Raw genomic sequence first — 22021 nt, forward strand, 5'->3', positions numbered from 1 at the left:
TTATTACTGTTTATCTAGCGCGCTTTTAATTAAAACACCGGTTATTGTTAAAACTCTGCCTCTGGTCTACTATTCTTTTAATTGTGCATATTACTCCTCGTCTCATTCGAACCTAGAACTGTGCCCGTGGCAAACAGCTGTTACTGTTAGTAACACAAGTGCTACACAGGGGTGTAAAGTACTTGAGTAATTGTACTTCGTTACAATACTTAAGTACTGTTTTGGGGGATTTGTACTTTACTCAAGTATTATTAGGTTTGTATACTTGTACTTTTACTCAATTACATTTCAGAGAAAAAAAACATACTTTGTACTTACATTTAAAATGCAAACCTACAAAGTACAAATCTCGCAGGTCCAACCATTTTAATTAGTATATTTGTTTCTCTGGCCGAACTGACGTTAACGTTATTAATCCTGCGGCCGCACTTTATTTAAAAACAGCCAATCCAATCCCCATCAATGGAAAATTAACCCTCCCATACCCATGCTGATTGGTCCTTGTGCAAGACTAGAAAGCCGGGATCTTTGATTAAACACCTGCTATCAGAAGGTTTTTACTTAAACTTTTTAGTACTTAAGTACATTTAAAAATAGAAACTTTTTGACTTTTACTCAAGTGTGTTTTTAGCCAGATACTCTGACTTTTACTTGAGTAAGATTTTGAGACGGTACCCATACTTTCACTTAAGTATAATTTATGGGTACTTTTTACACCCCTGCGTGGTGTGACTAATGGTAAATTCAATGGTCTTCCCCAGAACCGAACCTCAGCATGGCCAACCGAAGTATGCCTTCCAGAGGCGTCGAGGACCAGAACCTCGTGAGCAACGACTTCACCGCGGCGGTGGGAGTCAGCATCCTGGGGCTGGGCTTCCTCCTGGGCGTCCCCGGCAACCTCTTCATCATCTGGAGCATCCTGGCCCACGCACGCCGCCGCTCCGTCACCACTCTCCTCATCCTCAACCTGGCGTGCGCCGACGGCTTCCTCATGCTGATCGCCATCTTCTTCATCGTCTACCTGGCCAAGCAGACCTGGGTCTTCGGCGACGTAATGTGCAAAGGTGAATACCGTATACTACATCATTATATTCAGCATTTAGCATTTTCAGATTATATATTAGATTAGATTTAGATTATTGGATTATTAGATTATATATTGTAACTATATGTATTTATTGTAGGGCAAATATAACTGAGAGGGCATACATGCCCTCATCTCGCACCTTGTTGCCCATATGCGCAATTTGCGCATGTCCAGAGTTAATTATATTGTTTACACTGCCTTTTTATTCTATTTTTATTTTTACTTCTCCACTGTACTATAATTCTATGACCTGTATGTCTTCTACTACCTGTACCTCTCCTCCCCCCTTCTTCTATACATGTACCTCCCCTCCCCCTTCTACTACCTGTACCTACCTGAGCCGTACTGTATTGTACCCATTCTGCAATCTGTTAAATAAAGTTTTCATTCATTCATTCATTCATTCATTCATTCCCCTCCCCCCTTCTTCTATACCTGTACCTCCCCTCCCCCTTCTTCTCCTACCAGTACCTCCCCTCCCCCCTTCTTATTCTACCTGTACCTCCCCTCCCCCCTTCTACTACCTGTACCTCCCCTCCCCCCTTCTTCTCCTACCAGTACCTCCCCTCTCCCCTTCTTATTCTACCTGTACCTCCGCTCCCCCCTTCTTCTACTACCTGTACCTCCCCTCCCCCCTTCTTCTACTACCTGTACCTCCCCTCCCCCTTTCTTCTCCTACCTGTACCTCCCCTCCCCCTTTCTTCTACTACCTGTACCTCCCCTCCCCCCTTCTACTACCAGTACCTCCCCTCTCCCCTTCTTATTCTACCTGTACCTCCGCTCCCCCCTTCTTCTACTACCTGTACCTCCCCTCCCCCCTTCTACTACCTGTACCTCCCCTCCCCCTTTCTTCTCCTACCTGTACCTCCCCTCCCCCTTTCTTCTACTACCTGTACCTCCCCTCCCCCCTTCTACTACCTGTACCTCCCCTCCCCCCTTCTTCTACCTGTACCTCCGCTCCCCCCTTCTTCTATACCTGTACCTCCCCTCCCCCTTTTTCTACTACCTGTACCTCCCCCCTTCTACTACCTGTACCTCCCCTCCCTTCTACTACCTGTACCTCCCCTCCCCCCATTCTTCTACTACCTGTACCTCCCCTCCCCCCTTCTTCTCCTACCTGTACCTCCCCTCCCCCCTTCTTCTCCTACCTGTACCTCCCCTCCCCCCTTCTTCTCCTACCTGTACCTTCCCTCCCCCCTTCTACTACCTGTACCTCCCCTCCCCCCTTCTTCTACTACCTGTACCTCCCCTCCCCCCTTCTTCTATACCTGTACCTCCCCTCCCCCTTTTTCTACTACCTGTACCTCCCCCCTCCCCCCTTATTCTATACCTGTACCTCCCCTCCCCCCTTCTACTACCTGTACCTCCCCCCTTCTACTACCTGTACCTCCCCTCCCCCTTCTATACCTGTACCTCACCTCTCCCCATTCTACCTGTACCTTCCCTCCCCCCTTCTACTACCTGTACCTCCCCTCCCTCCTTTTTCTACCTGTACCTCCCCTCCCTCCTTTTTCTACCTGTACCTCCCCTCCTCCCTTCTACTACCTGTACCTCCCCTCCCTCCTTCTACTACCTGCACCTCCCCTCCTCCCTTCTACTACCTGTACCTCCCCTCCCCCTTCTACTACCTGTACCTCCCCCCTTCTACGACCTGTACCTCCCCCCTCCCCCATGCTGCTATGATGCCTGAATTTCCCCAAGGTGATCAATAAAGGAATATCTTATCTTATCTTAAAGCCCTCTTCTACCTGTGCAACGTCAACATGTACGCCTCCATCTTCATGATCACGCTGATGAGCCTGCACCGCCTGGTGGCCGTGGTGTGGCCGCAGAAGCTCACCATACTGGCCAGCAAGAGGATCGTGAAGAGGCTGATCGCCGTCATGTGGGTGCTGGTGATGCTCATCTCCATCCCCGCCCTGGTGTTCCGCGAAGTGAAAGACGTCAAGGACGAGAAGAACCGCACGAGTGGGGTGTGCGCCTTCAGCCACAGTGACCCTGACGATGTGAAGAGTGAAGAGGTAGGTGGTAAGCCCCCCACTCCCCCTAACCCCCCCCCCCCCCCCATACCTCCAGTGGTGGAGGAAGTACACAGTTCCTTTACTTAAGTAAAAGTAGAAATACCCAGATAAATAGGTACTATGGTAAAAGTAAAAGTCCTCCATTCAAATACTACTTAAGTAAAAGTGGAGAAGTATTTGATGTTGAATTTACTTAAGTATCCTAAGTAAAAGTACACATTCTACATGTCAACTTCAAGAGGACGTAATCAGAGCAGCATAACTGGACCACATACCACTTTAACATGACCTTTAATCAGAGCAGCATAACTGGACCACATACCACTTTAACATGACCTTTAATCAGAGCAGCATAACTGGACCACATACCACTTTAACATGACCTTTAATCAGAGCAGCATAACTGGACCACATACCACTTTAAAGGGGAACTATCTTATAAATTGCCTTTTTGAGTGTTTAGCATTGTTTCCTAGCTATGTGAACTTATATTAATATGATCTATGTCTCAAAATTCTCATATTGGCGCATTCTTCCAATTCTCCTCTCACAATATTCACCCTCACTGAACTGAGTCGTTTGAAAATGTGCCTATATGTGATGTCATATAGTCACTGCTGCATGTTAATGTTCAGGGGAAGACGACGACCCGCAGTGGTTTAGGAGCCCAGGCTCAAAACAGCTCGAGATCTTGAGGTAGAAAAATGCTGTTTTTGAGGACTTGATTAGAAATACAAAACAATGAATAAAAAAAAATATATATTACAGAGGTGTTCCATAGACTCACAGGAATTGTGTAAAAGTGCCCAAATAGTGAAAGAAATAGTAAAATAGTTCCCCTTTAACATAACCTTTAATCAGAGCAGCATAACTGGACCACATACCACTTTAACATAACCTTTAATCAGAGCAGCATAACTGGACCACATACCACTTTAACACAACCTTTAATCAGAGCAGCATAAATGGACCACATACCACTTTAACACAACCTTTAATCAGAGCAGCATAAATGGACCACATACCACTTTAAGATAACTTTTAGAGGTCAATGGATCGAGGATCGAATGCTCCCAAGCACTGGAACACACAAACGTTATGTAGAATGCATACTTTTACTTTAGATACTTAAGTAACGGAACGTAGGCCAAATGCGTCCACATTTTATAGGATTCTATCACATTTTCATAACAATAGCACCCTGCGCCGTTTTCATTGAGGTTTCTTACAAATTAACGATGCTTTATTTTGTCCTTTATATGCCGATTATCATTAGAATCTTAAATTGTACCATATGTCCCCCTTTAGACAACATATGTAACGCTACCAGCTAGGGGTGGACGGTATAAACGGTATACGGTATAAACGGTATTAATTTGCTCTACGGTATGGATTTTGACTATACCGTGTAACCGGTAGAGCAGCTCTAAAATAGCAATGACGTCATGTAACCACAGCGCGACTATTTCAATCGCATTTGCCCCTAAAAATAGATAGAATTAGTCATAGATATGTGCAAACTGGAAAAAGTTATTTAGGAGGCTTCGCGCAGTGGGCGTGTCAACACGCAATTGTCATTTCATAATAAACACATATCACCGCGGCGCACAGCACGTTTCAATTTCAGTTCCTGGCATTTTTAACCAGTGGAGAAAGGTAAGAGATGTCCCTATCGTTTTTCTTATATGAATTATTCTACGTTAATAAAACATACCTGGTGATCAACTACAGTTTGCTGTAAACATTATGATATGTGTGTAGTGTTATGATAACGACGGCTGCAGCGGGAGCCGGGAGGACGGCTGCAGGCAGCAGTGGATTTGCGAATAGCATGCAGCTGCAGAGCCGCAGAGCCAGCGGCGCTTTCAGGTCAGGTCCGCTCAACAGCGCCCCCCCACCCAACGGCTGAAAGCTGTGACCAGACCTGAAAGCGCCGCTGGCTCTGCGGCTCTGCAGCTACATATGCTTCTAGCAAAATCCAGCATCCAGCCCGGCTGTTTGCAATGGGAGCAGCACGGACTCTGGACTTATTTTATTTGGAATATAATGACTTTATACGCAAAAGTAGCCTAGTTTTAAGTTAAAATATTATAAATCTACATGCCTTGAGGATGTCATTCTTTATATAGCCTGCCTATCAGGCAAAACAAATTATTCTAACGGAAACACTGATACCGTGATATATACCGTTACCATCTATGCTTCAAATTATACCGTGATATACATTTTAGACCATACCGTCCACCCCGTACCAGCGCACTTTTGTTAAGATAATTAGTTGGCCATTCTCGGTCGTTATACCGAGATCGCAGTAATAGTTTAACGCTGTTCAGATCACGTCGGAGAATATAGACACATCCCAGTGACCTGCGACCTGTGCCAACGCTCTTGGGAAATGCAGTGTTGTAGTTCTCAACATTTTCAGCCTTTAATTTTAAACCAATGCTGCCATCTACTGACAACAAAAGTGTTGTCTAATCGTCACCTTGAGAGCTACTTCCGTATACAGCGCCGCACCAAACCCATTCTAGAGATTCCCACTTTTTGCTGGGAGTGGGGCGTGGCCGTATTTGGTCCCAGACAATAAGAGTGGCTGCAATTGGTCACAGTGACGTTAAATTCAATAAGAAATACATCTCTACTTTTACTTAGGTAGAATTTGAATGGAGGACCTTTACTTTTAGCAGAGTACTCATTTATCTGGGTTTTTCTACTTTTACTTAAAGGAACACTCCAACATTTTGGGAAATTAGCTTTATTTGCCATCTACCCTGGAGTTAGACAAGAAGATACATACATTTTTCTTCTCTGTCTAACTCCAGGGTTCCCAAAATGTTGGAGTGTTTGGATGCATACCTTTTTCTTCTCTGTGCATGCAGTAGGAGTAGGAAGACGCGCACCGTTAGCCTAGCTTAGCGTCAGTCACTGGAAGTAGGTTCCTCCATTAGCCTAGTTCCCAACGTCTTCCTACTCCTACTGCATGCGCAGAGACGAAAAAGGTATGCATCGTCTTGTCTAACTCCAGGGTAGATGGCAAATACGCTAATTTCCCAAAATGTTGGAGTGTTCCTTTAAAGGAAAACTCCAACATTTTGGGAAATTAGCTTATTTGCCATCTACTCTGGAGTTAGACAAGAAGATACATACCTTTTTTCTTCTCTGTGCATGCAGTAGGAGTAGGAAGACACGCACCGTTAGCCTAGCTTAGCGTCAGTCACTGGAAGTAGGTTCCTCCATTAGATTAGCCTAGTTCCCAACGTCTTCCTACTCCTACTGCATGCACAGAGAAGAAAAAGGTATGCATCTTCTTGTCTAACTCCAGGGTTCCCAAAATGTTGGAGTCTTAAGATCCATACCTTTTTCTTCTCTGTGCATGCAGTAGGAGTAGGAAAACATGCACTGTTAGCCTAGCTTAGCGTCAGTCACTGGAAGTAGGTTCCTCCATTAGCCTAGTTCCCAACGTCTTCCTACTCCTACTGCATGCACAGAGAAGAAAAAGGTATGCATCTTCTTGTCTAACTCCAGGGTAGATGGCAAATAAGCTAATTTCCCAAAATGTTGGAGTTTTCCTTTAAGTAAAGGAACTAGGGACGCCCCGATCGATCGACGACCGATCGTTATCGGCCGATACTCAGTATAAATATGCAATCTGTGAATTCCGATAATGAGTCATATTCGCCGATCGCGGAAACCAATCAAGCGAAGATCTCACTCGCTGTCTGTCTCAGACACACACGACCTGCAAACTGCCGCTGCTCCTCCTCCCTAGCCCCGCCCACACCTGTGTAGAGTTTGTAAACACTGAGGACTGAGAGGAGGCTCCTCTGCTCGAGTCTGTAGTGCATTCGACCTGAGCTAACGTTAGCTACCTAGCTATCGTTACTGTTTAAACAAAATTACCCAGTCAACTATTCACATTTAGTAGGCATTGTCTAACGGTATTTAGCCGGCTAGCTACTGATAGCTCCTGATATCAACAAATGATCCAGAAAGTCTAGTAGTCCATGTTCATACCTCCGTTAGCTTGCGTTAGCTGACGTTAGTTCTCTGTTCAAAACGAAATGTCCCATTGAACTAAAGTTCTGTCTTAACGTCATCTAGCCGGCTAGCAGTAGCTACAGATACTTGATATCAATGTCTTATAACATTGATTTAATGGGTATTCGAGCTGAGGGCTTGCTGAATGTGAAATGACCAAAGAACCGTAACGTTACCAATAGGGTCCAGCTGCAGGGCAGGAGAATCCTTTTTGGAGCTGGAGGCTACTAGAGTACACACAGACAGTGGAGCTGTTTGCAGATAGCGAGCATTTTGACTTGTTGCGTGGTGGCGATGTCTCGCAGATAATACAAGTACAAGTCTAATTATATAATATATATATTTTATAAAAAAAAAACAAAAAAAAAACTTTTTATATAAAATAATTTTTAATTTCTTTTTAAAACACTTTAACTGCCGGAAGACGTGTTTAGGCGTCCTTCCCCGCCATGCTCAAGTTGCCGAAGACGCCGTAACTCGTCTTTGATATCAATATTTAAAAAATCTGTGATCGGATTCATATTTCCCATCCGCTGGCCTGAGACCCACCAAAAAGCCCCACTGAACCCTCTAGCGGTTCAAGAGCGCCATCTGGTGGCCGATCGGCGCAATCGCCTAACAGGAAGTTACTTGGACGATGTGCTGTTCTCCCATATTACTTCCGGGCACTCGGTAAAGGTCCCGGCACTCTAGCTCGTCACAATACATAGCGATCCGTTGCCAATAACTCGATAAACAACATGATTTGGACGTATATACCATTATACAACCTGGAAATGGACCGGGTATTCCAACATCCCATAATAGGAAAATGTATACTCCACGCTCATCGCCCAACGGCGCGAGGAAGATACGGTAAGATTCAGCGTTATTTTTCAATGTCTTCTATACTAACTGATCTGATGAACATTTTACCCACATTAGATGAATGGTATAACGCTGCCCACGGAATTATAAACGCCCCCTCGCCCATCCGGTCAACATCAGATGACGTGTAGTAACTTCCAGAAGTCCGTCCAGTTGGATTTTTTTTATATCGCGCCGATTGCTATCAAACTGTATTTGATCATCAATATAATGCATTTGGGGCTATAAATCACGTTCTGGAGAAAGCTGCAGAAAGAGATGAAAACATACTTATACTTTAGATCATATTTTAGTATGAATATGTGAATGAAAAAGTTTAACGTTCATACACCCTGAACAATACATATAGGACATTGAATGGGCCCTAATAATGGCAATTTAGCAATAGAATTTAAAAAGTTATAGCCCTGCAAAGAAGGGGAATTTCTCCATAGACAAATAGAGCTGGCAACCTATGGTATATCATGAATTTAGCCTTAGGCAATCAAAGTGTTAATCAAAAACAATCGGTATCGGATCGGTATCGGCCAATATGGCTCACGACGATCGGTGATCGGTATCGGTGGCAAAAAACGTGATCGGGGCATCCCTAAAAGGAACTGTGTACTTCTTCCACCACTGTTGATTTGTCTCTTAACCCTTTCACTGCCGCACTACCGAACGGTTAACCCTTTCACTGTGACAATACACAGAAGGTTAACCCTTTTCACTGCCACACGACAGCAGGTTAACCCTTTCACTGCCACACTACAGAAGGTTAACCCTTTACTATCTGTAGTAAGTAAGTAAGTAAGTAAGTAAGTAAGTAAGTAAGTAAGTAAGTAAGTAAGTAAGTAAGTAAGTAAGTAAGTAAGTAAGTAAGTAAAAATGTGTTTGGAGCTGGCGTTCCTGATGTGTGTTGGTAGTGTGTTCCATAGTTTTGGGGCATAGTTGGCAAATGCCATACTTCCGATCCTCTTTTGGTTTCTGGGTGTCTCTAATAAACCTGTAGTGGATGACCGTAGCGTTCTTGAGGGCAGATAACTAACTAGGGAATTTGCTATGTATTTTGGGCCTTGCTCATTAAGAGCTTTATATGTCAGGAAAAGGACCTTAAAATCAATTCTATGAGGTATTGGCAGCCAGTGCAGAGTGGCTAGGACTGGAGTGATATGTTCTCTTCTCTTTGTACGAGTTAGTAATCGAGCTGCAGAGTTTTGGATAAGCTGAAGCTTCCCAATGGTTGCTTTGGGAAGACCAGTGAACAGTGCATTACAATAGTCAAGCCGGCTTGAGATAAAAGCATGAATCAGTGTCTCGGCATCCTTTTTTATTTACTTACTTTCGCTATGTTTCTTAGGTGAAAGAATGACGTTTTCATGGCCTTATTAATATGGGACTTAAAGGTCAGGTCTGAGTCCAAGATGACACCTAGGCTTGTAACCTCAGTCTTTACATAGTGTTGGTGACAGGTATAGACAACTCGGGTTGTTATGGTCACGTCATTCACAAATGGGTCACGTGGTGTTGTAGTATGAGTAAAAGTCAGCTGTTCACCGGCGGGTTTCAGGTATGGTAATGATGAGGGGGTGAACGGGGAAGTCACACTTTGCTGACCGCACGCTACTCAATACTAAATCAAGCTGTGATTTGCTTTTAATGACGTTACTATACGAACTGTTTTTAACCGCAATAAAGTAACCAAACGCAGTATCCTAGCCCCTTACGTGACTGCGATGTGCAAGCCAGGGGCTGGCTTTTTCATACACAGTCACTCTCAGCTATGTTGCTACCAGGCTCGTTTGGACCACCAAGCACTGCTTCCGAGCTCGGGGTGGGTCAAAAATATATCAGATATGAATTTCAAAGGTACCCAGCGTACAATATGGGTTTCACACAGCGACGCGCTGGGGTCTGAAAGCTTGGAGTTGCTAATAAACAGTTTAAATCATTGTTATAAAACGAGTGGTACTCAGAGCGAGCCGTGTATTTCTGCCGTTGGTGTCACAGCACATGCGCACCAGGCAGTCAAATACGGAAATACACGGCTCGCTCAGTGATGCCGCGTTCACGTTACGTGGGAAGAAGCGGAAGAACCAGAGGACATCTCGTTGCTACAACTAGGAAGCCTTCACGCGTTGACTCGATGAAACGCCCACATCCATACTTCCGCAATTCGTGACGCGAAGTGGGAGATATCGGGGTCTATAAAAAAAATCGCATTTGTCCTAGTAGGAATTACCACTAGGAGGCTGACGTGAATGGTTTTTCCCAGTCGGAAGCTGGTTCTTCCGCTTCTTCCCACGTAACGTGAACGCGTCATCACAGAGCGAGCCGTGTATTTCCGTATTTGGCTGCCTGGTGCGCATGCGCTGTGACACCAACGGCGGAAATACACGGCTTGCTCTGAGTACCACTTGTTTTATAACAATGATTTAAACTGTTTATTAGCAACTCCGAGCTTTCAGACCCCAGCACGTCTCTGTGTGAAACCCATATTGTACGCTGGGTACCTTTGAAATTCATATCTGATATATTTTTGACCCACCCCGAGCTCGGAAGCAGTGCTTGGTGGTCCAAACGAGCCTGGTAGCAACATAGCTGAGAGTGACTGTGTATTAAAAAGCCAGCCCCTGGCTTGCACATCGCAGTCACGTAAGGGGCTAGCAGTATCCTGGAGCAGTGATTTCTTGACAATCGGCGCGTCTGGCAGGTAGAATTATTTCCCCGGTTTAGTCTCTCGGTGACTCCATAAATGTTTGGATAGTCGCCATATATTTGTCAGCAAAAAGTGACACTGAACGAAGGATTGGAGCCACGAAAGGTCCCGATAAATCAGACATTATAGGACGCAGAGCAAAGGAGCAACGCACGCACGCACAAAGGACCGGACCGAGCCAGCATAATCAACGGATTTGCGGTAATGTAACCCGACCCGTTGCGTTCTGCTGTGGACCCATGTTGGTTCGTTTGGAACAATTTTGAGCTGGTTCTACCGCTGAGTGAAAAACTGTTATTATTGCTGAACACGCTGTGGATATGTGTGCGCGCCCGCCGGGCAAAGCTTGTACAGTATCATGTGTGTGACAACAAACAATTAACGTGCGCTGCACTGCGCTGCTCTCTTGCTGTGGCTGATATATGTGGCGGGCTTTGCAAATGCATTGAATATTGGAATTGGATTCTCATGGTGATAACTTTCTTGTGCATTCAAAATGAGTGGTTCAAATGTTGGGAAACAGGACAAAGAAAAGAGAAAAATAACTCACTGCAAAAGCTCTGGCAAATAAAGTCGAATCACTCCAAAAGAAACGCAAAGGGAAAGTGGAGGAAATAAAACATCTGATAACCTCTGTCAAAGAGCTCATGAAAAATTAGCAAAATGTTGCACTGGTTAAAGCACAACTTGACGTTTTGATGCAAGTATCTGACAATTCCAATGAACTACATAACTATTTGATGCCTCTTATTCCACACGATGAACAAGAACAACAAAATGACTGGTTCTCAAAGGTCAATAAACATAAAGATGGATTCATTGAAGATGTTAATGCCTGGTTTTCAGTAACCAGAGGAAACAAACCTCAGTTAGAGGCTCATAACAGGCCTACTGAAATGCAGCAGCATGAGGTTGCAGAGGAGGAAAATGGAGAACATGGGAGTGTGGGAAATGTGGAAGTGACTGGACCTCAGTCGCACCGTATTCATTATGCTCAAGAGGATGTTCAACCAGAGGACAGCATATCCAACCATAGTAGCAATAATTATGGTTCAAGATCTATTAGATCAAAGGTTTCCTCAAATGCATCTACACGTCTCAGAGCCGAGGCCGACATGGCCGCCTTAATGGCTCGGCAAAAGTTGCTTGAACAAAAACATGCTCTTGAAGACCAGGAAGCTCAAATAAAGAAACAAGCAGACATAGCAAAGCATGCTCTACAGGACCAGGAAGCTCACATAAAGAAACAAAAGGAACAACGTCAGCTTGAAGCGGACATAGCCGCATCGGCAGCAAGGCTGAATGTTCTGAGAACCTCTGGGTCAGGGGTGTGGAGTGCTGCTTCTTGTAAATTGGATGGAATGGAATCCTACTTTGAAAAGGGCCTCAACATTAATGCAGAGACATTTGTATCACACAAGGATGGAAGAGGACAACCTGCATACGTTGGAGGCACAAGGCCAAAGCAAAGGCAACCTGATGGAGCCAAATACCTCCAGAAGCCCTCAGCACTCACCCAGACCCAGATCTCAAACGCTACAGAGTACCCAGCGCCCACACAGAGACAGAGCACGGTCCCAAAGACTACATGGCCTCCATTGTCTTTGTATAGAGACATACAATCTGTTTCCAGGAACAACAGCAAGTCAAGTACCGTCAAGTAATTTATTTATAGAGCACATTTAAAAGCTCGAGAGCCAACCAAAGTGCTGTACAGTCCTTTGAACAGACCATAGAAAGGAGGACTGACAATGCTGTTGATTGCCTGCACTATTTGGAACAATACACCTGGGGGCAGCCTAAACAACTAGTCAGAAGTTGTCAACACATGACTGATGGCACTGGATATGCTACGGCGAAGGCTTTACTCCAGGAACACTTTGGAAATGAGCACGTCATAGCATCCGCTTACATAGACAAAATCTTTGCATGGCCAGCTATTAAGTCGGAGGATGGGAAAGCCTTGCAAGCATACAGCCTATTCTTGCGCGGATGCTGCAATGCCATGAAAGACATGCATAACCTATGTGACCTAAACACATCTGCAAACCTGCTTGCTGTTATCAAGAAGTTGCCCTACAAGCTGAGGGACAAGTGGCGAACAGAAGCATGTAACATCCAGGAAAGACATCGCAAACGTGCTATGTTTACTGATATTGTGACTTTTATTGAGCAGGAAGCGAGGATCGCTACAGACCCTGTATTTGGATGGGGGCTTTCAAGGAAAGTGGCAGAGCTAGACCTGTGCTTCGTCTTCAGGCTAGAGGAAGTAGTTTTGCCACAACGTTCTCCACAATTAAAAGAGATGCTCTTTGGGAAAACAGAGTTAAGGATGGATATGAGGAGACTTGCCTTTTCTGCAAAGAGGGTGGACACACACTGGAGTCATGTACTCTATTGGAGAGGAGAGCTCACAGCGAGAAGATGGAGTTCCTGAAGGAGAATGTAGTTTGCTTTGGATGCTTGTGCACTGGGCACATCAGCAGAGAGTGCAGGGAACGTCTGTTTTGCAGGACATGTGGCTCACGACACCCCAGCTTGCTTCACATCCACTCTAAGGAGAATGGAGATGCAGAGAAAGGCAGGAGCAACTCAGACAGAGCAGTGGACAGTAGGGCTGCACGATTAATCGATTTTAAATCGAAATCGCGATTTGGAATGATGCAATTATCAAAATAAAATTAACTTTTTTTTTTTTTAATTTGTTTAACCAGGAAGTCCCATTGAGATACAAGATCGGTTTGGGAGAGGGAGGTAAGAGGTTTTAGATTGTGTGTTGTGAAGTTTAGACTTCAGAGAGGGAGAGTAAAGTACAAAAAAAAGGTACCGTTGGGTACCGGTATCAATTCCCAGGTAAAAAGAAACATTTTCAGGCTCGGTGTCCCGAAAAGACCCACCGCGTAGGCCAGATGCAAGCCATATTTTACAATAAACCTCTGTGGGGCTGCTTACATTTTTTTTTATAATCGCAAATTTTATCGCAATCGCAATATCCGTCAGAAAAATCGCAATTAGATTATTTCCCAAAATCGTGCAGCCCTAGTGGACAGAACTCTAGTCGAGATCCATACCGGTGGCCTTACTGGGGCCGGTGATCAAGATTGCAAGCTTGCCATCGTACCAGTTAAAGTTAAATCAAGCAAAGGTCAAAGGTCAGTGGAAACCTACGCCTTTCTAGACCCAGGGAGTTCAGCGTCCTTCTGCACAATGGGTCTGATGGCTAAACTGGGACTATCTGGGAGGAAAACAAGGATCCTTTTACGTACTATGGGCCAAGAAAAGGTGGTTGACAGTTGCATTACATCTGACTTGCAAGTTGCTGGATTGGACAGTGACCGATACTGTAAAATACCAAAAATCTTTGCACAACATCAAATGCCTGTCAATCGAAGTAACTTCCCACAATGGCAAGATCTGGAAAAATTGCCTCATCTGAAGCATGTCTATCTGCCACAGATAGATGCAGACGTGGAGATGTTGATTGGTCTGAACGTTCCCAGAGCCTTAGAACCACTGGAAGTCATCCGAAGTGTGGATGGAGGGCCATATGCAGTCAATACGATGCTTGGATGGACTGTAAATGGACCAGTTGGAGGAGACAACAGTGTCATGGCAGCGTTCGTAGCTAGTTCTGAAAGCTCGAGCAGCACCAATAAGAAGAGGGAGTATAAACGTAAAGCTCATCAGGAGGTGATCGACGAGGCCAAGCAGGAGTTGAAGATACAGAGAGAAGAGAACACATGGCTCCTCCCAGAGCTCGACCAACGTCTTCATCAGATACAGCAGGAGACCATCTTCAAGACCAAGAAGAAGAAAAGGTAAAAAAAATATCAAAAAGGAGAAGAAGAGACAAGAGGAGGAGAAAGCCAAGGCAGAGGCCATCCAACAGGCTGGTCTGCATAAGCTGGAGTTGAACCCATACTGGAAAGATGGAGGGAGTGTTCTTCCCCCAGTGCATGAGACTGGTACTGCAGCACATAAAGCCTCGGTAGAGAATGATGGAGGTGTTGGTTGGTTGAGGAAGAGTTTGAAGAGGATGAAGGAGCAGGCGGAGAGAGAACAACGCAGCCTCAGTGACGTGGTGTCTCAGAGATATGGATCTATGGAGAAGTTTCAGAATCGACTTGCAGAAGCTGAGAGAGCAGCACATGGAGAAAGGAGGAGAGGAGGAGAAAGAGAGGAGAGGATGGCAAGAGGAGGAGGAAGAGAGGACAGAGAGAAGAGGATGGAGGAGAGGAGGATGAGATGGAGAGAAGAGGATGAGGAGGGACTCCATACAGTACTCGAAGTGGAATCAATTCTCAACAGTAGACATCTCACATATCTGCCACAATTACAGGAACGACAGAACAAAGATCAAGCGGAACTTCATCCCCGGTGACATAGTGCTCAATAATGGACGATTCCGCACCACGGAATTCCTGGATCATTGGGAGGATTACAGAGACGATGCCAGACAAAAACGGACTTGTGCGACAGGTCTGGATTAAGACGCGGACCTGCAGCTTTCTCTATAGACCTTTGACAAAGATTTGCCTTCTTCAGGAGTCGACAGAGTCATGAAGGCTTTGTTTCTTTTTCATGACTTTGGATTATTTTGACTTTTTCGTGACTTTGAAGTTTTAATTGACTTGACTTTGGGGGGGGGGGGTTGATTTAAGAAGAGTATCAAGACCTTATGAACTATGAACTCCTGTTTTATATTAATTGAAGTGTTGGTAATTATTACTGTGAAATGAGATTATGTAATAATTAGGGGCCGGGTGTTGTTGACAGGTATAGACAACTCGGGTTGTTATGGTCACGTCATTCACTAAGGGGTCACGTGGTGTTGTAGTATGAGTAAAAGTCAGCTGTTCACCGGCGGGTTTCAGGTATGGTAATGATGAGGGGGTGAATGGGGAAGTCACACTTTGCTGACCGCACGCTACTCAATACTAAATCAAGCTGTGATTTGCTTTTAATGACGTTACTATACGAACTGTTTTTAACCGCAATAAAGTAACCAAACGCAGTATCCTGGAGCAGTGATTTCTTGACAATCGGCGCGTCTGGCAGGTAGAATTATTTCCCCGGTTTAGTCTCTCGGTGACTCCATAAATGTTTGGATAGTCACCATATACATAGGATGACAGACTCCCCAGGTTTCCACAAAGCACTTCCCTTTTTGCTTTTGGGCCGATCAATAGGATTTCGGTCTTGCTTTTGTTTAATTTTAGGAAGTTATTGTTCATCCACTTATTTATTGCTAAAAGACAGTTTGTGATGGACTGTATGGCTGTAGTGTTATTTGGTTCTGCGGAGATATATAGTTGTGTATCATCAGCATAACTATGGAAGCATACATTGTGGTCTCTAATGATGTCCCAGAGGGGCAGCATATATAGCGAGAAGAGTAATGGACCAAGGCAGCTTCCTTGTGCAACTCCAAAGTTGCTGCCATGTTTCTCGGATACATTGTCTCCAAGCTTAAAGCCCAACTTGCAGGTTAAACCCTACTCTGCAATTATGGGTAGTTTACATAATTTTTCAATTTTCGCTCAGAAATGGTTAAAAAGGTCCACGCACGAATAACATGCACAAGCAAATCTAAAAGCTTATCAGACGCTAGCACGGCCGTGACGTCACTTCAGGAAACGTATGCCTTATGCCCGTCCGGGTCATAGTACTACTCGATATATGGCGCTGGCTAACGTTAGCATTATGTCTACTGTCGTGAACCATTTGAGATCGGGGCATGTAGAGGAGTTTGGGGAACGAGTAAAATCATGTGCAGGTCCTCTTCTCAGACCTGTGTGGCAAAGCACTGCACACGCATCATGCAAGCTACACGTCGCTGCATGTTGATCAATGGTGGCCCACTCGGTGCATCACAGTGGGCTACTATTGTGCTAACAACGTGCCGCGGCGTCCGGCTTGTCGGCCGGCATGAGTGCTCGATTTGGGGTGGTTCTCTCCTCTGTGTGCCCCCGTTCTCGCGGGTGTCCTGCCGGGGAGCTTGTGGACGCGACAACAGCGGCGGCCGTAGGGTGTTTGAGCCTGTAGCGTTAGTTAGCTCATAGCTATCGTGTACCACTAGCGTTACGGCGGGCTCGAGCACCCTACGGCTGCCGCCGTTGTCGCGTCCATGGGCTCCCCGGCAGGGTACCCGTGGGGACGGGGGTGTACAGAGAGGAGAGAACCATTTTGTCGGGCGTTCATGCCGGCCAGCGAGCCGGACGTCGGGATATGTTGTTAGCACAATAGCTACCAAGCTAAGCTATGTTAGCTTCTAACGGTGTATACACAATATGTACAACGACACAATGATTTACATTATTACAAATATGGTAACGTGGTTGTGGCTTTTACAAATAGTGGTTAGCTTTAGAGATGGATGGCTATGATCACGGAGCAATAGTGTTGTTAGGTGAAACAGATACATTTTCATTCGGCTAGTAGTAGCAAGGCTCTCTGCCTGCAGTGCCTGCCACTAGCTGTGTGTGACTCTCAGAGCCCCCTGGTGAGCCCCCTGGTGCCCTGCACCTGTTGTGACGACATCATTTCGATTATACGCGCACGTTATGAACCATTGATTAAAATATCCACGTGCGTGGTGATTGTGTTGGGCAGACAAAATGTTTGATAAAAACGCTAAAACTGGGTCAATTTCAATACTTTTTTTTCCCTTCTTCATGAAAGTCACCGTTGGCCTAGTCCACATTGTTTATTGAACAAAAATACAACATGAAGGTTGGCCGTTAACATAGAACTTTCTCCCCTTAATGTATGTTATGAGCCAATTTAGTACATGACCGGAAAAACCAACCAGTCTTTCAAGACGACTGATCAGGATATTATGGTCAATCGTATCGAACGCTGCACTAAGGTCCAATAGGACAAGAATTTAGTGTAGTGTGATAGTAAAGGGTTAACCTTCTGTAGTGTGGCAGTGAAAGGGTTAATGGCCATAGCCAATAGAGTGTATGGGCACTATTCACTTGTGGGGAGAGGCCTTTCTTTGGGGCCACAGGTTTATGCCCCTGGCAGAGTGCAACCTCATAAATATAAATTTTTCTTCTTGACGTTGGCGATAAATATTACAATATATTTGTTATATGACCCTTTCACTACCACACTACCAAAGGGTTAACCCTCTCACTGCGACAATACAGAAAGTTAACCATTTCACTACCACACTACCAAAGGATTAACCCTCAAATGCGACAATACAGAAGGAAAACCCTTTCACTACCACACTACCAAATGATTAACCCTTTCACTGCGACAATGCAGAAGGTTAACCCTTTCACTGCCACACGACAAAGGGTTAACCCTTTCACAACCACACTACAGAAGGTTAACCGTCTGAAGTGTGGTAGTGAAAGGTTAACCGTCTGTAGTGTGGTAGTGAAAGGTTAACCTTCTGTAGTGTGGTAGTGAAAGGTTAACCGTCTGTAGTGTGGTAGTGAAAGGGTTAAAGTGTATCTGCAGCAACACCTCTGCTACATGCCTGTCTTGTCAAGTGTCTGACGAGGACTAAGATTCAGTGTTCTGGATCTGGACCCCATCTGTTCCTGTTCCCTCACGTTTTGACGGATCCACCCTTCAAGTTATTCACTACTATGCAATCATTGCTGTTGGGCAAATATGTGTTTTATATCCTCACTTTCCGCGTGCAGGTGAGGTTCCACTACGCCTTCGAGACGGTCATTGGATTCATACTCCCGTATATCGTCATAGTGACCAGCTACGGTCTCATCCTGCGACGCCTGAGGAAGACAAAGTTTCGTCGCAAGGTCCGCAGCGAGAAGCTCATCCTGGCCATCGTGGTGGTGTTCGGCTTTTTCTGGCTGCCTTATAATGTCATCAACGTGATACAGGTGTGTGTGTGTGACTGTACTGTATGTCCATGAGGTGTTTGAGAGAAATATGTCAAAAAGCTTAAAGGAACACGGCAAGAAGATAGATACCAATTTCCTCTCCGTGCGTTCAGTAGAAAGCTATCTGGCTGCACGTTAGCCTAGCACAGCACAATTAATGGAAGCGGACATGACCGGTTAGCCTTCGGGAGAAGTGTTAGTTGGACAATGCGTAGGCTAACCGGTCATGTCCGCTTCCATTCATTGTGCTAAGCTAGGCTAACGTGCAGCCAGATAGCTTTCTACTGAACACACAGTGGAAACTGTATCCATGTGCCTAACCACTGCACTTTACTTTACAGTCTTATTGTTGTCTCACTGTTCTGTCCTGTTTTGCACTTATTTATTATTTATTATTATGTTATTCTTATTGTGAAAAAAATTATGCACTGTAATGTCGAATCACGTTCCATTTGTATATACAATATTAAATAAACTGACTTGACAATATGGTGAATAAAGTAATCTGAATCTGAATCTATCTTCTTGTCTCTCTCTGGAGAAGACGGTAAGCTAATTTCCCAAAATGTTGGCGTGTTCCTTTAAAAGCAAATGTATATAATGAACACTAAACAGCTGTGGTTGTCTCTTTAGGTGGTGGCTGCGTCGTGTGACAATTCCAAATTGAAAAGGACGTGAGTATAACTTTACGAAGCAAACTGTTAAGTCCTACAGTACCGACCTCTTCCAACATCAAATAGACCTGTTCGCTGTTTACAAACATACCGTGTTCGAGCCAATCAGCAATACCAACTGAGTCACGTGACTAAGTTGCCTTCTACCTGCGCGAGCTGCTGCGCTAAAAGAATACGACGGGGCTCTATGGTGAAACCATGACACTCCTAAAAAAGCAGCATAACTGGATCACATACCACTTTAACATAACTTTTAGAGGTTAATGGATCGAGGTTTGAATGCGCCCAAGCACTGGAACACACAAACATCATGTAGAATGCATACTTTTACTTTAGATACATAAGCACAATTCAATAGCAAATACTTCTCTACTTTTACTTAAGTCGAATTTGAATGGAGGACTTTTACGAGCACTCCTTTATCTGGGTATTTCTACTTTTACTTAAGTAAAGGAACTGTGTACTTCTTCCACCACTGTTCATTTGACACCACAACTGAATAAAAACACCACACACCCTGACAGGGGGCATTAACCCTTTCCCCTCTGGACAGGCTAACCACCATCTGGCGGTCGGGCCGCGCCCTCACCTCAGTGCTGGCCTTCATCAGCAGCTGCGCCAACCCCATCCTCTACACCTTCGCCGGGAAGTCCTACATCCGACAGGACGGCTTGGCCTTCATGGCTCGCCTGTTCGAGGGCACTTCCATGGACCCGTCGGGGACCAAGAAGGGCCGGTTCACCAGCAAAGACAATAGCGTGGGACTCAAAGACGTCGGGTCCACGTCCACTAGCAATGGGGCTAACGCTGTGAGCTGAACCGGAGCTATATGAATCAACTTGGGTTCATGCGTCAGAGTGCTCCGCGGCGGAACATGTGTGAGACGGCATGTGGAACCATAGATATATACTCCTACCCAACCTCCCCCCCCCCCCCCCCCCCCCCCCCCCCCAACCACCTCCAATGTACAGTCCCCCCCCCCCACCTACCCAACCTCCTCCAATGTACAGTTTCTACGTCAAATGGATATACTCTTTTTTCTGGACTCTTTTCATATCACAAACAGTACTGTATTTGCAAATCTGGTATGTCATAAATGTATAGATGTAGCAGTACTGTACTGAGAAATGCAGCCCCGAGCCTTCAGACGCTCGCAAAGTGCCGTGAAACTGAAACTGAAACTGAGACAAACTGCTCTGAAGGTCCAAATTAATGATTAGACTTAAGTAAAAAACACACGGCAGGCCACGGATAATAAACTATCGATTTATATGCAATTCGTTAAACGTATTCGTTGTCTTACTTATTATTAACACTTTCAGTACCCATCACGTCATATGACGTTATATCAGCCCAATGCCTGAATGCCCACGACGTGTATTAGCGTTTTATTTTTTTATTAGCGATCTGATTTCATATTTCATCAACCGAGTCTCCCGTTGGTACAGCAGCTCCTCCAGCAGCTCAGAATGGAAAAAAGCACCCCCTATCGTCTATCACTGAGTAACTGCATGTCAGTCGCGTAGACTGACCTGGGATCAGTCGATATCCCTGAGCTGGCAAGCTGTCTGCTCAACATGGAAGTCATCGTGGGACGGGAATCAGCCTGGAATATATATTCACAGTAGCCAATCGATAGTAGACAGTAGTGGTCGATTTTTGGAATGGCGATCAGGAATTGGAATGATCTTTTTGGAGAACATCTGATCTGAGGTAAGGAATCTATTTTACCAGTCTTGGGATAATCAGAGTTGTATTCGCTGAGATATCAACGTGTCACCTATGTGTGTGTGTGTGTGTGTGCAATCGGCCAATCGCTGATGAGGAACTCAGATAATCGAGTTTCAGCTCGCGGCCGCAGCGTGCATACGTACACATATACTATCGATAATCTAGCGTTTATTTGAAAACGATTCATAAATAGGCGGAAAAATGACAACGTTTTTGTATATTCTAGAATATTCCAGTAAACGTCTTTTATCATGGAATCTTTTAATTTTCCTTGAAAACGAGGGCTTTTCAAAATGCTATAAAACGAAAATGAACCGATAAAAAAACAATCCGCTTCGACAATGTTGACTGGAAAACAAGTCATTGATAAGCGACGGGCAGATTAGACACATAGCCATAATTTAAAACATAGATTAGGCGTTATTAACGCTAACATTGAAATGGATGGTGGGCATTCAAGCACTAAATCGTGCGACCCCTGCTGGCACTGAAAGTGTTAAACGTATTATTTATTTCTCCCAAATGAAGGTTCCGAAAAGTCCGTCTCCGTCACAAGCGTAATGTAGATAGACCGATAGACCTGTATAGGCTGTAATGGACGGTGAAGAGACGTTGGGCTGAGTTCGGTTAATGATGCCATAATTCTCTGCTGTGCTTTTAGGCACACACACACGCAATTAAAGACCTCTGCGACAGGTCCTGCATTATTATACACACGCGCGCTCTGTGCTCTCTCTCTGTCTGTCTGTGGCTTGAGCATGCGATAAATACCTCCCGCGCATACAGGAGACAAACAGCGTCTAACTTGCCTGCCAATAAACAACGTTCTAAAAAGTGAAATAAAACGAAATCGTTTTGCCTTTAATGTAACCGCAGCCTTAGAATCAAAGAGGGAAATGAAAGATATGAGTTGTTGTTATCATTATGATCATAACCAGATAAGTATGTAAGTACGTAGGTAAACGCCTTTTAATTCTGGCAAAGTGGTGTTATACTTTTAGACAAAATCTGTATTAGACAGAGCTAGCAGATAACGAGAGAGT

The 22021-nt window shown here is 44.8% G+C and overlaps 1 protein-coding gene across 1 annotated transcript; it reads left to right on the forward strand.

Annotated features, from left to right (window-relative positions):
- Positions 1-775: 775 nt before the first annotated feature.
- Positions 776-20065, forward strand: LOC311233523 (leukotriene B4 receptor 1-like; the record flags this gene model as incomplete). The annotated part of the gene is made up of 4 exons (XM_084320489.1): positions 776-1064; positions 2825-3093; positions 18373-18573; positions 19772-20065. The coding sequence occupies 4 exons, from the start codon at positions 776-778 to the stop codon at positions 20063-20065; spliced, it is 1053 nt and encodes a 350-aa protein (XP_084176615.1).
- Positions 20066-22021: the final 1956 nt, after the last annotated feature.

Source organism: Notolepis coatsorum, assembly GCF_963971535.1.
Source record: "Notolepis coatsorum genome assembly, chromosome: 8".
NCBI classification, from domain to species: Eukaryota; Metazoa; Chordata; class Actinopteri; order Aulopiformes; family Paralepididae; genus Notolepis; species Notolepis coatsorum.